Source organism: Grampus griseus (genome assembly GCF_964374135.1).
Source record: "Grampus griseus genome assembly, chromosome: 11".
Taxonomy (NCBI): domain Eukaryota; kingdom Metazoa; phylum Chordata; class Mammalia; order Artiodactyla; family Delphinidae; genus Grampus; species Grampus griseus.
The window spans coordinates 93,313,764-93,334,371 of record NC_139005.1 but is presented as its reverse complement, the minus strand read 5'-3'; the positions used below and the strand labels follow the sequence as shown (position 1 = coordinate 93,334,371).

General features: G+C 56.5%; 1 protein-coding gene across 5 annotated transcripts; it reads left to right on the top strand.

The window, feature by feature from the left end:
• Nucleotides 1-1,191: 1,191 nt before the first annotated feature.
• SUN2 (Sad1 and UNC84 domain containing 2) lies at nucleotides 1,192-19,578 on the top strand. Of its 5 annotated transcripts, none has more exons than XM_082666894.1 (18): nucleotides 1,192-1,400; nucleotides 4,406-4,562; nucleotides 5,444-5,646; nucleotides 6,009-6,143; nucleotides 6,845-6,940; nucleotides 7,293-7,386; nucleotides 8,435-8,505; nucleotides 10,538-10,665; nucleotides 12,562-12,816; nucleotides 13,264-13,341; nucleotides 13,822-13,865; nucleotides 14,448-14,613; nucleotides 14,958-15,179; nucleotides 15,508-15,592; nucleotides 15,977-16,092; nucleotides 16,224-16,391; nucleotides 16,772-16,864; nucleotides 17,855-19,578. In XM_082666894.1, the coding sequence occupies exons 2-18, from the start codon at nucleotides 4,441-4,443 to the stop codon at nucleotides 17,966-17,968; spliced, it is 2,190 nt and encodes a 729-aa protein (XP_082523020.1). In that variant the 5' UTR covers nucleotides 1,192-1,400; nucleotides 4,406-4,440; the 3' UTR covers nucleotides 17,969-19,578. The 5 variants fall into 5 exon arrangements, with proteins under 5 accessions (XP_082523020.1, XP_082523018.1, XP_082523022.1 ...); XM_082666892.1 differs by lacking the exon at nucleotides 1,192-1,400 and adding an exon at nucleotides 1,743-1,842; XM_082666896.1 differs by lacking the exon at nucleotides 1,192-1,400 and adding an exon at nucleotides 2,626-2,980 and having other exon boundaries at nucleotides 5,603-5,646.
• Nucleotides 19,579-20,608: the final 1,030 nt, after the last annotated feature.

Sequence of the window (20,608 nt, the reverse complement as noted above, 5' to 3'; positions counted from 1 at the left end):
ACCCAGGGATCGGGGGTCATCTTTGTATGGAGTCGACTTAGCACAAGGGTTTCACGTTTCCTCAATCCCCTACCCCCAGCGTCTTCCTGTCCTGATTTCATTATTTCTAGTCTCTTCCTCTTGGCACTTTACAAGTGAAGTAACAACAGTTTCATCTTCCCTTAGAAGAGCTTGCCAGGAAGTGACTCCTCCCAAGCTGGGCACTTTCTGCATCTGTAGAGTTGGCCAGTGGGGAGCCAGGGCACAGGACCCTTGAAGTCAGGCAGCATGTTATTCATTCCATATCTATCAAGTACTCTTTCCACACTCAGATTTGAGTAAAGCAGAGGAATAGGTAACCGGCCTTGCCTTCTCAGCACCAACTGGGGCAAGCATCCTCCTTCAAATGAAGAAAAGCTTCTGCCATGAAATTTGGGGGCCTCTGAGGGCAGACTGAGAAGTGGCAGAGCTTCCTGCCAAGTCTGGAATCCCAAAATCAATCCCAAAATGGAAAAAAAAAGGGGGGGCTTGGATATGGAGAGAAGCTTCTAATCTCAGTTTTGCCTCGTTCAAGCTGTGTGACTAAGCAAATCACTTAAAAACTCTATGAACCTGTTTCCTGATCTGTTAAAAAAAAAAAAAAGAGTGTAGAAATGCCTAAGAAAACTGTTACGCAAGAGATTCCAACAATTGTTTGGGGGAGGTCCTCTAGGGGCTAACTACACGCTACCCCTCCAGGTGGGTCTTAGGCCAGGGGTTGTCAATCTCCCCTGCTCCCCACTTCCTCGTGCCATCTTCAATACCTTTAAGGTCCTGGCACCCCGGCCCTGTCGAGTCATCTTGCCGAGAGCTGGGCCCCAGAAGGCCGCGGGTGGGGTGAGGCGCATGAGGCAGTACCAGGACAGGGCTCAAGTGTTTTGAGCAACCAGACCGGGAGTCAAGTGCGAAGTCAGGCCAGGTCGAGCCCCCGCTTGCCGGCTCCATCCGAGTCCTCCAGCGCCCAGGGGTTGCCCACTCACCCGCGCCTCCCACGCGCGATTCTTGTCTGGCCTTGCCCCGCCCGTTTGGCCCACGCGGCGGGCGGGGCGAGCCGGAGCCTTTGTGTTCAAACCGCCCAATGGGCAGTGGCAGTGGGCGGTGACGCGGTCGGGGTCTGACCAATGGGCTGCGGTCTGTCAGCGTTGACTGACAGGCGCACACATAACACACTCGGCCACGCGCGCGCCGTCCGGCCCCACTTGCGCAGCGCGGTTCTGCGCGGGCCGCATTGTCCGCCAATCCGCCGTCCGCAGTTCACCGCGCACCCCGGGTCCCTGCGCCGACCGCACCTCCCCGGATTCCGACGCGGTAAGAGGGTGCGCCCGGGAGGCGCGGCTGGCCTCGAACGTCCCCGGTCCCGCACGGAGCAGCGGCGGCAGCAGGTAACAGCCGGCCTTGGGCCTCTGGCGGGCGGACGCGCGGGGCGAGGGTGGTGGGCCGGCCTCGCTCCCCTCCCCGCGGGTCCCGGGCCCGGCCTGACCCCGGGGTCATTGTCGGGCTGCACCGGCCAGAGCCGAGCTGCCCAGGCCTGGCCCTTCCTCTCCGGGCCAAGCTGGGCCAGGCTCCAGCCCCGCCCGGTGCACGCCCCTGGACCGGTCGAGAAGGGCCAGCGCTGTGCCAAGGCCGCCGTGACTCATCTCCGCCACCCGGCCCCCGCCCCCGGGACTGGCCGCTCCACTGGTCAGTCTGGAGGGCGGATGTCTCCGGGCGGGACTTCCCCGGGCCGAACCTCCCCGGTAGACGAGGAGCGGAGACCCGGCTGTCCCAAAGCGGCCCAGGCCAGTGCCCGCGTTTTCGTGCCAGTCAGGCAGTTTCCAGGGACGGGTAGTTCTCTGCTTCTGTCGCCGCCTGTCATAACTCTGGGAATAGGAGGGAGGGCCATTTTGTTCAGTTCTAAAAAAAAAAAAAAAAGAAAGAAACCAAATAGGAGGCGGGAGTGTGACTTAGAGCAGAGAGGCAGGAAAGGCGCATGGTTGGTAAAAAAAAAAACTCCCGCAGGTTTAGCCAGTAGGGAATGAAGGGAGCAGAGTTAGCACCTGGAGCGTTTTGCAGGTCCCACGAGAGAATGTAGTATGAAAACGTACCGCGGAGGATGCCCAAGATCTAGGTTAAGTCTGACGACTGGATGGATACTGCCATATAAGTTTGTGATGGGGGTGGGGAAGGGTGGAGCTGAGAAAGGATGTGGTTCCTCTTAGAAGTGGGAAGGGATGTTTTATTTGAGGGTGTCTTAGCGGTGGGGGGGGGAGGCGGGGGTGTTTATTCTGAGATGCAAAAGACTGGAGCTCTGAGAGGCTCACGTCTTGTTTTGTTTTGGAGGACGGGGCCTCCACCTTTTCATCTTGCGAAACCCAGATTCAATGATAAACTGTTTCGTGATAGCAGAACCCCATGAGAAAGACTAAAAGGCACTCCTGGAAGGGTGCTGACTGCTGATGGTTTTCAGCAACCGCCCCCCCTCCAAACACACACACACACACACACACACACACACACACACCCCTCCATCACACACACACACACACACACACACACACACACACACACCCCTCCATCACACACACACACACACACACACACACACACACACACACACACACACACACACACACACACACACACACACACACACACACACACACACCCCTCCATCTAAGTATTTATTTATATTCTTGCCAGCAGTAGCTTGAGTTCTGTATAAACTCATTGCTTTGTTCCTGCCCCAGGGCGAAAGCTTCGTCAGCTTCTGCAGGGCAGGGTTAAGAGGAGGAGCCTGTGTGAGCATCTGTAGCTTTCAGGTGGGGAGGGCAGTAGCAGGGGTGGAATTACCCTATAAGGAATGGAATATAGAAAAGGATCCAGGCCAACTTCCTGCGGTGGCTACTACCAATCGGTCCCTTTACCACCATCGGCTAAAACCAGGGAAAGATGCCAGGTGGACATCCTACCTGTGAAGACACCAGTAAGACCCAAGACATGAGGCTGCTTGTTTTTCAGAAGACGACTTTGTAGAATTCTTCAACTGGACTAACCAGACCTCCTGGTTTCTGTAGTCTGAGTTGGGATGTGTTAGAGCCTATGTCCATCACACAGTCCAGAGAACTAGTAATTTAAGTATCAACGAGGAATATTGGAAGTGCTAAGTCACAAGTACTAGGACCGAAGTATAACAGTGACTTTGTAATACAGGCTGGCAAAGGCGCCATGTTCAGAGTGCTTATACTGGTCATCTGAGATTTTGAACTTGGGTTTCTAGAACTGAAAGGTTTATGAATCCTCCTTGTGTTGTAGAATGCCCCCTTTTGCCACGTCTTTTCACCTTGGCCTCCTCTGAGTCTTCCTTATCAATTCCAGAGCCTTGGTTTTCCACCCCACGTAGTGACTGGTCTGGCTGATAGGGACTGAGGCTAATCCCACACTGGCGCTCCACCTGCCTGTTTTGTTAGTTTGTTAACAAATGTAACAGCTCTGCAGCCTGTTCTGAACATACTGGAGGCTGTAAAAGGCTCTAGTTGGGGACACAACAACACATTCCTGAAACAACTTGAAAACCTCCTGGTGGAGTGGAAGGACCCAGGCCCTGCAACCTGTGAGAACTGAGCTCAAACTCTGCCACTGTCACTTACAGGCTGGGTGGCTGTGGGCAGGTTACTGATCATTTCAGTGTCCCAGGTTCCCCCCAGTACAATGGGGGTAACAATGCCTTCCTGGATTATAATGGGTGTGTAAGGAGCCGGGTACCTAGGAGGCATTTAACAAAGTATTTTATCGTATCAAGATGCACTGATGTTGCAGCCCAGTAATCACTAATGGGATACGGCATCGGGCGCCATCAGGATGTAGGCAGGGGTTACCGTGCAAAAGTTTTCTGGAGTCAAAGTTTGACTGCGGCTCTGAATCAGTGAATACAGCTACGAAGAAAGGAAAGCACGTCCCATCTAAGGGAAACAAGCTAGAACAAGAACAGGCACAGCTCTAGGGACAGGGCAGCAGGGTGAGATGGCTGGGCTGGAGAGCGGGTGCAGGGCAGCAGTGATGAAAGGCATTCATTTAGCATCTATCAGGTGCCACAGGCTCTGTCTCATGTCAGAGGCTGCAGAAGGCCCAATGCTAGCTCTCACGGACCTCCGCATCCAGTAAACTGAGAATTAGGAAATCCTGTGGAAGGTGCCATGAAAGAGGCTGCCCAAGGCAGAGGGCAGAGGGCAGCAGGGTGGGTGGGGCCGGGATAATTAATAAATGCCCCATGTCACCCACATCTCAGGCTGTTTCAGTTGAATCCCGGTGGGGGGTGGGGATTGGCTAGGAGGCAGTGCGCTGTTTCTCCTCCCCTGGAGAGGGGCTGAGAACAGCCCCACGCTTCACATGGCGCCCTTTCTCTCCCAAGACTCTTCAGGGGAAGGGTCCCCCGCCCACCTCATCATGTCTCGAAGAAGCCAGCGCCTCACACGCTACTCCCAGGGTGACGATGACGGCAGCAGCAGCAGTGGGGGGAGCTCGGTGATGGGCAGTCAGAGCACCCTGTTTAAAGACAGCCCTCTCAGGTATGGGATCGCCACTTCCAGCCCCACCCGCCTCCGTGGGATCGCACTGACCTGCAGAGCACATGTCTTGGGCGGCTCACTGCGCAGCGTCTTCGTCTTGTGACTTTTGTGGGCAGAGATCAGATACCCATGTCTGGTGAAAGGGGACATTCACACCTCTGGGGATGCCAGGGCCCAGTGTTGTTTCTTCTCTCCATGCTGTAAGCCGGGCTGCTGCCCTCATGTTCAGAGAACAGGAAGTGGGGAGAGGCAGCTTCAAGAATAAGCCAGGCCGGAAACCCCAAAACCGAGAGCTGGGCTCACAGGAACCCATGGTGCCGTGGATGGCTCTGCCAGTCTGGCCATCCTCCCCAGACCCACACCCACATGTGCCACTGTCTGTAGGGCCTCCTCAGGGCCAGCGAAGCAGCTGAGGAGACGAACAAGTCCAAGGGGCACCAGGATGTGAGCTAAGGCAGGCGCCTGCCTCACCCTGCCCCCTTGCAGATGTGAGGCCGAGCTGACAGCCCCTGAGGCTTTGACTAGCTCTAGAAGGCCAGGTTGGGTTTGTCTGGGTTTTCAGTGGGTTGTAGAAATTACTAATCCATGAGGAAGCATGAAAAAACACTTTGGCTTTGAAGTTAGAGACCTAGATTTGAATCCTGACTCCATCGCTTACTGATGGTCTCGCCTAACTGCTTGTGAGATTTAGAGATAACGGGAGCACAGAAAGTACCTGCTTTGCGCGGTAGACAGTCAGCAGTTGGGAGTTGTTAGTTGCCTAGCAACAAGGCCGCGCCCCGCCCCCCCGACCTTAGGAGGGCAGAGCACTGCCTAGAGCCCCGCTTTCGCTTTCCTGGCTGGGCTCAGCTCCTGCCTCTCCTCCTGCCGGCCTCCCACAGGGCCCTGAAGAAGAAATCCGGCAACATGAAGCGCCTGTCCCCAGCGCCACAGCTGGGCCCCTCCTCCGACAGGCACACCTCCTACTACAGCGAGTCTGTGGTCAGGGAGTCCTACTTTGGCAGCCCCCGGGCCGCCTCCATCGCCGCCTCTCTCACCAGGAACTCCATCCTCGACGACCAGCTGCGTGGTGACCCCTTCTGGAGTGAGTGTCCACAGCCTTTCTCCTGGGCCTCTGCTGCCTCCGGAGATGTATGGTCCAAAATCCCCCCCGGGGGTTTCCTAACCGCTCGGGGCCAGAAGAGGGGCTCCCCACCTTCGGAAACCCTTGGGAGAGCAGCCGAGTGTCTGAACTTCCAGGCCCCTCTAGACGATGGAGTAGCCACGTAGCTGCTCCAGGCCTGGGAGACGGAGGGGCCGGTCCTAGTTCACCCTCCCTTGACCCAAGGGAGCTCGGGCGGGGCTGCCCATCAGAGATGCTCCTCGGGGTGTCCCCGCGAGTCCCTCTGGAACACCCTCCTCGGAGCACCTCTGCCCCAGGAGAACCCCGCGTTCTTCCCTCCTCAGGTGAGGACCTGCGGGCGAGGAGGAGAGACACAGGTGGCACTGAGAGCAGCAAAGTCAACGGGCTTCCGGAGAACAAGCTGTCCGAGGACTTCCTCGGGTCGTCCTCGGGCTACTCTTCCGAGGATGACTACGTAGGTAGGCGACGTCCTCCCTCCCCAGCCTCGGGGAGGTGCTCCGCCAGGTTCCCGGGCTGCTGGGGAGGTGACGGGAAGTAGGGGAAGGCGCCCTGACAGCTCGAGAGAGCATGGTGTCCAGCTGAGTGTTGCTGCTGTGCCCCCACGGTGCCCTGAACCCAGGCCTGGGGTGGCCCTCGATAGCGCTGGGATGCGACCGCCTGGCCCCACGAGGCCTTGAGCCGCCTGTGGCCGGTTCCCTTATTTGACTCATTTCCGGCAGGTGTTTAACATGGAGCTTCACACGCAGGAGGTGCTTGATCCCTTACTCTAGGTCTGAGTGGTTTGAGGGGTTGCTGGTGAGAAGGAAGCAGACAAGGAGGCCAAGGGAAATAAAATGTCAGAAATCTAGCGCTTCGCTTCGTCAGCGTTTACTGGCCTGCTAGCTGCCAGCCTCTGTCACTTGGGGATGTGAAGGAGAATGACACACGGTCTCAGCTCACAGTCTAGAGGAGCAGACAACTGACAGTCTCCATGTCCCAAGGCTCTTAAGAGTGAGGACAGCGGCGGTCCAGTGGTTAGGACTCCGCGCTTCCACTGCAGGGGGCACGGGTTCGATCCCTGGTCGGGGAACTAAGATTCCGCAGGCCCTGCGGTGCACAGCACCTCCACACCAGAAAAAAAGAGTGAGGACAACTGGGCGTCTCCTCTGCTCCCCTGCAGGCTACTCGGAGACGGACCAGCAGGGTTCAGGGTCGCGGCTGCGGAACGCTGTCTCTCGGGCGGGCTCTCTTTTCTGGATGGTGTTCACTTCTCCAGGTGAGTGCCGGCTGCTCTGTACATGATGGTTTCCATTCTCTCTGGCAGTCACTTTCACCCATCTTTCTGCGGTTGGGTATCCAACCCGTTAGAAAGAGACTGTAGGGCCACCAGGGATAGCTCGCTCCAGAATAATTACGGGGAGCCAGGAGCCACGGGAGCACCCTTGCTTGAAAGCTGGGCGGAGGGCGTTGGCAGCGCAGGCGGGTGGCATCACAGGACCTGGGTAGCGTGGGACAGGACGGAGGTGCACTGGCGATCAGGGTTGGGGTCGGGGCAGGGAGGACCGCTGGTGGAGACACACAGGCCCAGTGGTTCAGGGTGGCACTAGGCTTGACGGGCCCTCTTCCAGGCCGGCTCTTCGGACTCCTCTACTGGTGGATTGGCACCACCTGGTACCGCCTGACGACAGCTGCCTCCCTCCTCGACGTCTTCGTTTTAACCAGGTAAGCAAGACTGACAAGGAATCAGAAGGCCCCAGGCAGAAGGGGCCGATAAAGCATCTACACCTGTGCGTGATGGTTTCTCTGAAGGTTTTTTCTTTCCCAGTTTACCTGCGGCTTTTATTAGTGAGCGTGGAGTGGACACCCAGAGCCCCTTTTTCTGCCTGGCAGTGGACAGGACTTAGAGTCAGGTGCAGGGAGTGTTCTGGAACGCAGCTTCTTGGCCACTTCCTTCTGAACACCAGCCTAGCCACTTCTGATCTCAGACAAGCCCAGCCTTACTCCTGCTGGCCAGGCCTTAGGCTCTAGCCAGCAAGTGGTGTTTCCCAGAACATTCAGCATCCCTCTCGGCCCCCCGGTGATCTGGACCCCCAGTGTTTTCCAAAAGAAAATACTGCCTGACTAAGGAGTTACTTTTTTTTCCTTCTATATTTGCTTGCCTAGAGGACACCTGTCTGTGAAAGTTTTAGGTTATTCAGAGACCCCAGTATTTACTTATTTATTTATTTTATAAATTTATTTTTATTTATTATTTTTGGCTGTGTTGGGTCTTCGTTGCTGCTCATGGGTTTTCTCTAGTTGCGGCGAGCGGGGGCTACTCTTCATTGCGGTGCGCGGGTTTCTCATTGCAGTGGCATCTCTTGTTGCGGAGCATGGGCTCTAGAGCACAGGCTCAGTAGTTGTGGCGCACAGGCTTAGTTGCTCCGTGGCATGTGAGATCTTCCCAGACCGGGGTTGAAACCCGTGTCACCTGCATTGGCAGGCAGATTCTTAACCACTGTGCCACCAGGGAAGCCCGCCCCCCCGCCCCACCCCCAGTATTTATTTTTGATAACATCAATACAGTTCAGAGTCAGAATTGTCCCCATCACTCCAAGCTTTGCAGGTAAAGCATCCAATCTGGCCCTGGCAAGATGAGAGGCTTGAGGGTGTCTTCTCTAACTCTAGCTCAGCACTCAGGAAAAATCTCTAGGAACTCCCTGGGGGCATATAGAGGCTCTGGAGCCCTCCTGACACCTCCGCCTGCCCTCTCTCCCCTCCTGTGGTCCAGGCGCTTCTCATCACTGAAGACGTTCCTGTGGTTCCTCTTGCTGCTGCTGCTTCTGACCGGCCTGACCTATGGTGAGCTCATCCACTGTCACGGGGAGGGGTAGAACGAGAGCTTGTGGAGATGGGGCTTGCGAGCCAGAGGGGCAGGCAGAGTGTGGGCCGACGCTGGTGCTGAGCAGAAATGTGAAAACTAGAGAGACAGTGATCAGCTACAAAAAGGGGAAGGAGGCAGGACGAGCGGGGTCGGATGGCGCCTGGGCAGCATCCTGTCTGGGTCTCCTGGGTCCTCAGGTGACCAGTGGGTGAAAGGGGAAATGCTCCGATCCACTGATCTTGTCCTTGGTTTGGGTTTCTATGCTGGACTGCCTAGCATGTCTAGAGCGTCCTTGCAGCCCCAGGGGCTGGAACATGCCTTAGTACAGGAATACCGGGGTAAAAAGCAGGGACTCTGACACTGTTATTGGCAGTCATTTTCCCTCCATTCCAAATCAGGAGGTTGTCTGGGTGAGTGAATTACCATTACATCAAGTTCAGTCTTCAGCTGTCTTTAGGATCAAAACAATGAAGTAGTAAAGAGAAGTGAGAGCACCTTTTTGCACCAAGAAGTACCTGTCATCTATAAGATGCTCCACGTTGTTCCAGTCTCTATCGTTGAACTTTCACATTTTTTACATAGTTGTAATCATTATGTTTATAGATTTTGTGTTCAGCTTTTGATTTGACAATTTCACATGAGTTTCACAGTTTCCTATGAGTTGCCCCTGTGGCCCCCAGGCTCAGTTTTACCAATTTATAATTAAAGACCATGCTTTATTATTATTATATTTTTAGAGGTGGTTTTATAGGTTTAGCATCTACTCAAGTTGTATTTCTTTAATTTCTACCAAGGTAGAACATCTTTCCAAGTGTTGATTCCCTTGTTTCCTGTTACAAGAACAGCTTGTTCCTATCCAGTGGAAGCTGGGCATTGCCCTTAAAATAATAATGACCTTTTATAATCTTACAGTGTTTTGTTCAGGAAGCATACTCCCTTGTGTTATCTCACAAGGTTGTTTGTTTCACCATCCCCATGTGGGGTTTGTGGAGCTGAGGTTCTCACGGTGTCATGAGATGCATACGGAAAGTCTGAAAGGCAGAGGGGTGGAGTGACCAGCTCCGGGAGAGCAGTAAGTGAAGGCCTGTCCGGAGGGTCTGACTTAAAGTCTGGTGGTCACATGCTTCCTGTTGCACCTGCTCGAGGCCAACAACTGAGTGGCAAGTGTGACATCTTACCAGGGTGGAGACCCCACAGCCAATATGGCTTTTTCAGGCGCTGTCAGCCCCACGCATACATGTACACGCACACACGGCACGTGCATAGCTCAGGAGTAAACACATCGCAAACAGGTAGCCCCTAGAGCAAGATGCAAATGTCTGTGTGGTGGCAGCCTTGTGCTCTGTTCCGGGGCAGCAGGCAGCCTTTCTGAGCAGGTGGATTCTGTTTCAGTGATTCTCAACCATGGCAGCCCATTAGAGTCACCCGGGGAGCTTTTATTTATTTATTTATTTATTTATTTTGGGGGACCATGCTGCACAGTTTGTGGGATTTTAATTCCCCAATCAGGGACTAAACCCACACCCTCGGCATTGAGAGCTCGAGTGCTAACCATGGGACCGCCAGGGAATTCCCACCTGGGGAGCTTTTAAAACTCCTTATGGAGGGATCCCCCAGGCCCGCGAACTCACTCTGGAGGGCGGGGCCAGACACTGATTGTTTCAAAAGCTGCGTGGGTGATTCTGATGTACGGTCTGGACTGAGGACCACCGTCAGGCCCTCTGGGTTCTACCGTTGGATCATCCCCAACTTATGATAGCCGCTTCCTCCAAGCTTTGCCACCTGTGGAAAGGTGAGGATTCCTGAGGGGACGTGAGGATGCGTACACGCTGGGATTGTCGGGTGGAGGCTGCTGCCTCAGAGAGTGGCGGGAACCTCCACCCCTCATACCGCCTTTGGCCGGGGCAAGGCTCCCGCGAGCGAGGAAGGCTGCTGGTGAGCGCTGCTCATGAGGCTGCCGTCCGCGCTGTGGCCCCGGCCCGGGTTAACTGCCCCCTCCTCTGTGTGCAGGCGCATGGTATTGCTACCCCTTCGGGCTGCAGACGTTCCACCCCGCCGTGGCTTCCTGGTGGGCCTCGAAGGGCAGCAGTGGGCAGCGTGCGGTATGGGGTTCCAGAGACTCATCCCCACATTTCCAGGTGAGCATCTTAGGGTCGCAGCCTCCCGCCTCGGCCTGAATTTGCCATTGAAGTCGTCCCTGCCCTTCTTCCTCACACACACAGCTGAAGAGGTGCTGCCAGGACACCCTTCTCTGCTGTCAGTGGTGCAGGTGTTGGGGGGGGTGTTGCCTGTGCTTAAATATGACTCAAAACTGCCCAAAAGTTAGCTGCCATCCTAAGAGGCACGGAAAACAGAAGGAAAAGGAATAAGACAAATTGTCTTGCCTACCTTGTTCCTTTTCAGTACAATTTCACGAATCTTTACTGAGTACCTTCTGTGAGTCAGGTAATATCCTGTTCTGTTACCTATTACCATAGATAAACCACCCCTAGAATCAGTGCCTTAAAAGTACCAGCACTGGGACTCCCCTGGTGGCGCAGTGGTTGAGAGTCCGCCTGCCGATGCAGGGGACACGGGTTCGTGCCCTGGTCCGGGAGGATCCCACGTGCCGCGGAGCGGCTGGGCCCGTGAGCCATGGCTGCTGGGCCTGCACGTCCGGAGCCTGTGCTCCGCAACGGGAGAGGCCACAACAGTGAGAGGCCCGCGTACCGCAAAAAAAAAAAAAAAAAAAAAAAGTACCAGCACTGGGGAATTCCCTGGTGGTCCAGTAGTTAGGACTCGGCACTCTCACTGCCATGGCCCAGGGTCAACCCCTGGTCAGGGAGCTAAGGTCCTGCAAGCTGTGCGGTGTAGCAAAAAAAAAAAAAAAAAAAGAAAAAGAAGTACAGCGTTGGATTAGCTCGTGAGCCTGCAGGTCCTCTGGGTGGCTTTTCTGGTCTGAGCAAGGACAGCTGATCTTGGCTGGGCCCCCTCGCGTGTCTGCAGTTAACTGGTGGGTCAGCAGGGGCGGGCTGGTCTAGGCCTGGACTGGGCAGGTTGTACCTTTGCTGTCCAGCAGGTAGCCTGGGCTTGTTCTCATAGCGGCCGGGCAGGGTTCCAGGAGAGTGGAATCATGCCAGACCTTGAGGACTAGATTCAGAACTAGCATTCTGTCACTTCTGCCACATTCTATTGGCTGAAGCAAATCTCAGAGCCAGGCCAGATTCAAGGAGGGGGAAGTAGACCCCATCTCTCCATGGAAGCACCTGCGAAGCCACATTGCGGAGGGCGCAGATGCTGGGAGGAGGGCAGGACATTTTTGCAACCCGCCAGAGGCTAAAGCTGGATCCGGCCCAGGCCCTGCCCTCAAGAGGCCTGCAGTCCAGTGGGGGGCGATGAGTGCACAAACCACCGGCGTGTGTGTGTGCGCAGGTCCCGGGGTCTACGATGAAAATGTAAAACGCTTTGTCCTCTGATTAGAGTTATTTGAACTTTGCTTGCACCCTGCTGAATTTAATTTGCTATCACATTTTTAACCATTTATTTTGGTAGATATTACTTTCCTGACCCTGAGTTTATTATTTCACAAAATAACGATGTGTTCTGGCATCTTTAACTTTTTTTTTTTAATCACTAGTAAAGACAACTCAATTTCAGGGCCACGTTTTCTGTAAAACGGGGGAAGTAAAGAATGACATATCTTTGTATTTACTTTCATCTGCATAAAGACACTAATAAAAATAGTTGCCTGGTTTGGGAAGGCTTGGTGGTGAGGGCTCTGGGTGAATGGGGCAGAGGTTAGGAGCGTGAGTTTTTGCTGTTTGCTTGCTTGCTTTTTGAGTCATGCAAGTACTGCCTAGTTTAAAAATGGAATTTTTGCAAGTCAGAAGCCCGACCTCTGTACTCACTAGGCTCGTGCCTTTTAACTGACAGTCGACAGACTGTGTTTTATAATTTCATTTGGGTGTTTCTGGGATTCTCTTCCCTTCCTCTTTAGGAAGCACTGTTGTCATAAGTCCCTAACCTCTGTGGCTTTTCCCTCCCCGTCCTGCCAGGCTGAGCAGCGCATTCTGTCCCGGGTACACTCTCTGGAGCGGCGCCTGGAAGCTCTTGCTGCCGAATTTTCCTCCAGCTGGCAGAAGGAGGCCATGCGGCTGGAACGCTTGGAGCTGCGGCAGGGGGCTGGAGGGCAGGGGGGCAGTGGCAGCCTGAGCCACGAGGACACCCTGGCGCTCCTGGAGGGGCTGGTGAGCCGCCGCGAGGCTGCCCTGAAGGAGGACTTCCGCAGGGACACCGCTGCTCAGATCCAGGTCGGGGAGGGGAGCTGAGGGGCCCGTGTGGCTGACACCCTGGGTGTGTGGGGTGGAGGGGGCGAGGCCCTGCACCCTGACATGAGGGAGACAGCAGTGTGTCATTCAGGGTCAGATGGCTCTACCACTTGGCAATTACCTTCTCTAAGACTTAGTGTCCTCCTCTTTAAAACGGAGACTCTCCTGTCTGCCCTGCCCCTGGTTGTGAGAACATGAGATTGTAGTGCGCCTGTAACGCCCATGTAGGTGTGGCACACCATGCAGGTGTGCAGTAAAGACCAAGAGGAGTCTTGCGTGTTTCCAAGAAGCACTGTAGCAGAAAGGCCAGGAGCTGAAGTTTGCAATCAAACAGGCCTGGTTCGAATTCCGGTTACACCACTTACTGGTTGTAAGCGGCCTCTGAGCACGACTCAGTAAAATCCTTGGCCTCTCTCCTATGCCTGATAGGAAGAACTGGTCACCCTGAGAGCAGAGCATCAACAGGACTCAGAAGACCTCTTCAAGAAGATTGTCCAGGCCTCGCAGGTTGGTGGGCTTGGGGGCACTTGGAGCCTACGGTGGGGCGCTGATCGAATTCATCATCTGTTCTTGGGCTCAGAGAGACACCTTGGCCCCTAAGGGTCTGCTTAGGTGCAGAATGGGGAGAAGGGTTGTGAGTCTCCTGACTTCTGCTTGAACTGAATCCACTTGGGCTGGAACACTCTGCAGAGACGCCCTGGGATCATGCCTGAGGACAGGAAGGGCTGCTTTCAAGTGGCCTGTTGTGCTGGGTACACATGCTGAACGAACGAGTGAACGGGTGAACGCCTAAGCATGATAGACGTGGGCCGAGACTCCCACGGGGACCTCAACCAGGAGGCCAGTCTGACGTTTGCTAGATGAGTCAGGAGGCCCTGGGGTGGGGACGTGGTTAAGCAGAGACCCCAGAGGGAGCAGATCCTGCTCTGGAAGACTGACTGCCGTGAGCCTGACGTTTCTTGAATTGGTCCCTTCTTTCGCTTATAGGAGTCTGAGGCTCGACTCCAGGAGCTGAAGTCTGAGTGGCAAAGGTAATGCGCACTGCCGTCTGTCCTAGGCCTGCTCAGCCCCAGCCTCCCCATTCCCACCCCCAGCTAGGACTGGGGAGCAGAGCCCCGGAGCAGAATTCTGATTGTGTCCCAAGCAGAGAGGGAGATGGCTGAAACCTAGCTCAGGATCACCTGCTCAGAGCCTGTCCTTGAGGTGCAGTGGAGGTCCGGCAGGGGTTGCAGGCAAGAGAATTGGGATTCATGGGTTCATTTACAGATGTACCGTCTTTTCTGTACAACCTCATGCCGGCTGTATTCCCATGCCCCAGATATCTGTACTTGTGGAGGATGTGAGAGCTGAGGCAGAGTGAATTATGGATCTGGGCTTAGAAGGGAAATGGGAGACTGTAATAATTAGCTCCTGGGGATATGCAAGCCAAGTCACAGGCACCGGAGCTCTGTTCTACAGCCAGAACCTCCAAGAGTGAGCCTTGCACTCACCAGTGAGTGGTGGGCACACACTTATATCAGGTGCCAACTAGGGGATCCTCTTGTTCTCCTCAGCATAGCCTTACCCCTCACCAGAGATCCAAGGCTTACTCTTTCTTCTCTGTCTGGGAGTAGGATGACCCAGGAGTCCTTTCGGGAGAGTTCCATGAAGGAGCTGGGGCGGCTGGGGGTTCAGCTGGAAGGCCTGCGGCAGGAACTGGCAGCCCTGACCCTGAAGCAGAGCTCGGTGGAGGACCAAGTGGGCCTGCTGCCCCAGCAGCTCCAGGCTGTGCGGGACGATGTGAGTTGGAACCATCCACGTCCCTTGCTGAATACCCCTCCTCTGAGACGGTCCTAGCAGTCTGCAAGGCAAAGAGCCTCTTGCCCCCTGCTCTGGACTCGGCACAGATGCTGGCTTTCTTGGACAGAAGTTCTTCCTGTTCTCTCATTGATAACATGGCGGATTGTTCATAACTCTTTCCTCCTTGGGCCTGAACAGGCACGTGCTGGCCCTCCCCTCGCAGGCCTGTTCCTCGCTCCCTGTCCCCTCTACCCAAGCCAGGCGCCACCCCACCCTGGCCAGGGCTCTGCTGTGGCAGCTTCCACTGTGAGCCTCCCAGAGTGAGACCTTTCTTTGGTCCCTAGGTGGAGTCTCAGTTCCCTGCCTGGGTCAGTCAGTTCCTTCTTCGAGGTGGGGGAAGCCGCACTGGGCTCCTTCAGCGAGAGGAGATGCAAGCTCAGCTGCAGGAGCTGGAGAGCAAGATCCTTGCCCACGTGGCCGAGATGCAGGGCAAGTCTGCGAGGGAGGCCGTGGCCAGCCTGGGGCTGACGCTGCAGAAGGAGGGCGTGATTGGGGTGACAGAGGAGGTGAGGACTGGATGCCCCTGGACACCCCCGCCCCCCGCAATGGCTGATCCACCCAGCACACACGCACTGCTTTCCTCCCTGGGAGCCACAGAGCTGCACAGTCCCACACTGCCAGCTCCCTGGCCTGTTCTGTGACCTAAGTGACATCCAGGAGGCTCCGATGTTTGCTTTGGGGCTGGTGTGGAAGGGTGGAGGTGCATGCCTGAGCAACGGCACGTGTCCGGACTGGGGAGGGCTGAGCCCAGGGGTTCCTGGCCCCTAACAGTGGGGCCACGGAGGTGGACGAGTCTGCTTCCCATCACAGTTGCTCGGGGCGCCTGTGTTTTAGCAGGTGCACCGTATTGTAAACCAGGCTCTGAAGCGCTACAGCGAGGACCGCATCGGGATGGTGGACTACGCTCTGGAATCGGGAGGTGTGTGCACCTCTCCTCCCTTTGCTGGGCCCCTTTCCCTACGCTGGCGGGCCCCCTGGCATCTGCTAGGGTAGCTGTGGTGTTAGGCAAGCAGGGCTTGAGGTCGGCAGAACTCACCCAACCCAGCGCTCACAACAAAGGCGAGTGACTGCGTGGGAGAAGCGGGACGTGCTGAGCACCGTCCTCGGCCGGGAAGGGGCGGCGGTGCTTGTAGCTGCTCTGGGGTCTGGGTTAGGTGTGGAGACTGGTCCTCAGAGAGGGGACGGGCAATGGTAGTCCCTGCCGGGGTTCCCCTGGCCGGCGAGCTGAGCTGGTTGTGTGGGTCTCCCTCCCCTGCTGGAGTCCAGCCCCAGGCGCCCACCCTGCCTTTCTTTCCTGTCTCAGGGGCCAGCGTTATCAGTACCCGATGTTCCGAGACCTACGAGACCAAGACGGCCCTCCTCAGCCTCTTCGGCATCCCCCTGTGGTACCAATCCCAGTCTCCTCGAGTCATTCTCCAGGTGGGGGCCCTGAGCACACCGAGTCGCCTGCGTAGCTGGGTGACCGTCCCCTCCTGGGTCATTAGAGCTGCGCTCAGGGCGGGTTGTCTTTGTCACCTGCCATGCGCTGACCCAACGTTCTTCCCTTCCAGCCAGACGTGCACCCAGGCAACTGCTGGGCCTTCCAGGGGCCCCAGGGCTTTGCTGTGGTTCGCCTTTCTGCCCGCATCCGCCCCACTGCTGTCACCTTAGAGCATGTGCCCAAATCCTTGTCACCCAACAGCACCATCTCCAGTGCCCCCAAGGACTTTGCCGTCTTTGTGAGTATCCCACCTGGGGGCTAGAGGGGCTGTAAGAGGGCCCTGTGGGTCTCTATTGAGGATAGAGTTGGGATCGTTCTTTGGTTGAGGAGAAGGGAATAGATATGGAAGAGAGGGTGCCAAGGTGGGAAACAGCACTTCGGTCTCAGTTACCTCGGGCTGCGGAGGAAGAAACGGAGGCCTAATGAGTCAAGTGACTTGTCACAGATCACACAGCGGCCCTGTGTCCAGAGCTCAGGCCCCCTGCAGTCCCCGAGGAGGCTGGCGCCTGCCCCACCGGGTGGGAGGGGGCCAGTGGGGAAGCGGGAGGGAAGGCCTTCCTCCCCGGGGGCCCGTGTCTAAGAGCAGGCTCTTCCCTCCATCCTGTGCTCTCTCTTCAGGGTTTCGATGAAGACCTGCAGCAGGAGGGGATGCTCCTTGGCCAGTTCACCTACGACCAGGATGGGGAGCCCATTCAGACGTTCTATTTTCAGGTATGGGATTCTGTTCTGCTGGCAGAGGCGTATATATGTACTTTCCCACCCATTCAGCAGATGTTTTCTGAGTACTTGTCCTGTGCCAGGCACTGGGGGTTCCAAGTGAGAAGTCACAGCCTAGCCCACCCACAGCCCGAGGTACGGAACAGAGACCACTGTCCCTGTGGCGTGGGAGAGGCGCCAAGTGCACATCAGCGTGGGGGAGGGGGAGGGGGAGGGGGAGGGGCCCTCCCAGATGGGCAGTGCTGGGGAGCTGCCTGCAGAGGGTAGGTATCCGAGTGAATGTGGCCCAGCTGGGCCTCACACAGCACAGCGTGGCTGGGCCACGGCTGGGGGGCTCCTGCCTCAACTTGAGTGGGCATTGGTCTCCTGGGCCCTTGTTAGGAATAGATCCCCAGTCTCCAGCCCAGGTGAGTCTCCGGTAGGTGGCCTGAGAGCCACACCAGGGGAGTCCTAGTGTGAGGAAGTGGGTGAGGTGGAGAAAGGGACCTCCCAGAGGGGGGAGAGAGGCAGGCCCGGCTACCAGGCAGAGAGTTTCAGCCCTCAGCTGAAAATGAGCGTATGACACAGAGGACTGATGGGAACTTGAGAAAGAAGAGAAATTCTGCTTAATTCACAGTGAAGGAATTCTTTTTCAACATCGACATACGTCAAACTCTCCATAAAGGCAGTTCTGTTCACGGTCAGAGAGCTCCTGTGAGGTTTTCCCAGTTTGCGATGAATCATGCTGGGGCTCGGTTACAAGGCCGTTTTTATGTGGCCGTGGGCTGGGCCTGGCGCAGCCTGACATGCGTTGGCGGCCCCTGTGGGACCTGTGAAGCCTGTGGGGCTCCTTGGCCCACCAGGTGGAAACTGTGTTCCAGGGTCTGAAGACAGGAGCTTTGAAGTCCGGTTCTCTACAGAGGCCCGGGGGAGGGGGCGTCTGGCCCTAGGTGTGGCCGTCTCCCCTCCGGTCTGAGGACTCCCACCCCTGCCTTCTCTCCCCAGGGCCCTAAAATGGCCGCGTACCAGGTGGTGGAGCTGCGGATCTTGACTAACTGGGGCCACCCCGAGTACACCTGCATCTACCGCTTCAGGGTGCATGGGGAACCCACCTACTAGGCCTTCTCTGTGCCGCTGCCGCCGCCAGCGGGGAGGCCAGCTCCTCTCGGCACGTGCCCCCTGCTCTGGGGGTGGCTGCGCAGCACCCCCGCCTCTGCCCCCGCACGCTTGAAGCGCACTGACTTCCGGGAGCGGGCAAGAAGAGCCCCTGGCCCAGCGGAGGTGAGAAGGAACGCGCAGGCTCTTCCTGAGCGCCGGGTGGCTCCAGCGGTCAGCAGGCTCCGGCGTCGCTTTTCCTTCTTTGTTCTCTGCGCGCCGGGCACTGGGCGCCTTCTTCTCCCTCCTGCGAGGGTGTATATATGTAGCATGTTGTGGGAAATCGAGGCAGGGAGAGACGGGATGAGTGCCCATTTTCCGGCAAAGGTGGATGAGACCTGCCTGCCCCTTGCCTATGTGCGGGGGCTGGCACCCAGGGAGCTGCATAAATGAATCAGGTGCCAAAGCCGTGGGTGAAACAGGCTAGGGCCTGGGGCAGCTGAGCTGTACCCCCTCCCTAGGCAGAGAAGTGAGGTCCTCTGGGAGGAGGGTGCAGGCTGGGACTGGTCCCCAGGCAGGAAGCTCCTGGGAGAAGGCAGCTGGGCTCCTCCAGAAAGCTAGTGCCGCCAGCCTAGGCCCACAGCATTCCTGGAGGGCTTCTATACACTGTATTTGTCCTGGGTCAGGGTGGGCCATGGGGCTTCCTGTACCCTGGAGGGTCTGGCTCCTGGGAGCCTGAGGGTTACTGCTCCTGTGGCCCTGTAGGAGTCCCCTCTGCTGGGGACAGTAGTTGCTTGCTCTCTCCTGATGCTGGGACTGGGGCCCGCTCTGCTCCCCACTCCTTGCTAGGGCCCCACCTGTGCCCCAGCGCAAGCTTGCTGCATTCCCCCAGGGTGCCCAGACCTGTCCTTCGAGGCCATGAACATCTGGGGTCAGCTAGAAGTGTTCAGGGGACTCCCTGGGCTCTTGTGGCCCAGCGATACAATGACTGACAGTGACACTCAGGGTGCCACGGTGGGAGGAGGTCTGTCTGCACTGTTGGCCCTACCCCACCCCTATCAGGCCGCTGATGTAAGAGGCCCCCTAACCCTGAGCCACCCCCGGGGGCTCTCTCAGCTCATGCTCAATTCTGTTTCTATTCTGACTCATTTTCTATGGGGGACAGTCAGGGGTGGGGGGCTGGGTTAGGAGGGGGGCTGAGGTGGGAGCTTTTGGACCCAGCAAGCCCTGCTCTATTATGTATGTATTTTTCAAGGTCTGTTTTTTAACTGAAAAGCTAAGGGCTTGATTCCTAGCCCCGTTCTGTGGGGCCTCGGGTGAGTTCAGGTCCTTGTAACCTGGCTGCCAAGAGGGGCTCGGGGCACTGGTTCCAACTCTGTGGTTCGTTCCGGCCCGCGGGGAGGGGGCAGGAAAGGCTGCTGTGCAGGTGGGCGCCCTGAATGGAGGACGGAGCTGGAACGAAGGCGAGGCCCCGGCCATCCTGTGATCGGTCCTCTGGCACTGGCCCTGCCTCCAGACAACCAGGTTTTGTTTTGCGCTCTCCTGTCACAAATGCTGCACTATTGGTTCTTAATTTTGTATCTCCAGATTCTAATTTATGCCTATGCAAAAAATAAACTATGCCCAGGATTAGGGCAGTGTGTGGTTTTTATCTGGCCATTGCACGGGACCCTGCTCTTGGGAAAAAGAGAATGAATTCTTAGCCAAAACAGTGCCCCAAAGGCTTCCTCCTAAGCTTTAGAAACCCAGGCTTCTCCGCTAAAACTCAGCTGTGACGGGAGATGGGACCTGAGGCAGGCCCCGTGCCTGTGCCTCTGGGCTCAAAGGCTGGCAGGAGCAAGTGAGTGGCTTTATTAGCCATCACTGATGTCCCAGTCCCGCTGGGAAGCAGGAGGCTTGTCCTGCGTCTCTCAGTGCCACTGGAGCAGAGGGTAGAAATTACCCACTTTACTACCGAGCTCGTCCGCCGTCAGTGCCGCAGTCCCCCTCCGTGGGAATTAAACCCTTGTCCCTTGTACCTGTGTTGGGATGGCACGAGGTTGGTCCCCTGAAGAGCCAGAATCTTGCCAGTTCCAGGGAGCAGGTCCTGGCCCTTCCCTGCAAATATCTCCCCAGATTCAGTGCCTCCAATGAGCAGCTCCAAGGGCCAGGGGTGGTTGCCCAGCTGGACTCTCAACACACGCCTCTCATCCTGACCATGGCACCTGGCCCAGGGAGGGGCCCAATCACAGCTGAGAAAATAAAGGCAGGAACAGGTCAGTAGGTAGGAGTTGGGGGATAAACTGCTGCAGGAGATGGTGCTGGGTGGAAGGCAAAGCCAGGCCCAAGGCTTCGGGCCAGTTACTCAAGCCCTCAGCTCTCTCTCCGCATGAGGAAAAACCTAGTACTATGGCTCGCCCCTCAGCAACTGCTCGCTTCATCACCTCCTATTTCATTCACACTTGCACTGCATTTAGCACCATTTTTCAACAAAGGTCGTGACATCCCTGAGCCGCATTAGTAAACGCATCCCTGGAACCTACCGCACGCCGTCAGGGCTCAGGGCCTCTGTTCGTGCCCTCTGGGGCCTGTCTGCACACGTCCAAATCTTCAGAGGCCCTCATGGCACAACCCTCACACCGTCTTTTCTATGGTCCGTCCCGTGACCCCAATCCAACCTGCGCT

Coding starts and splice junctions, on each gene's coding strand:
- SUN2 (XM_082666893.1), top strand. CDS start 2,947: ATGCCAGGTGGACATCCTACCTGTGAAGACACCA. Junction 6,144..6,844: donor TTCCGAGGATGACTACGTAG/GTAGGCGACGTC, acceptor GCTCCCCTGCAG/GCTACTCGGAGACGGACCAG. Junction 13,866..14,447: donor CTGAAGTCTGAGTGGCAAAG/GTAATGCGCACT, acceptor GTCTGGGAGTAG/GATGACCCAGGAGTCCTTTC.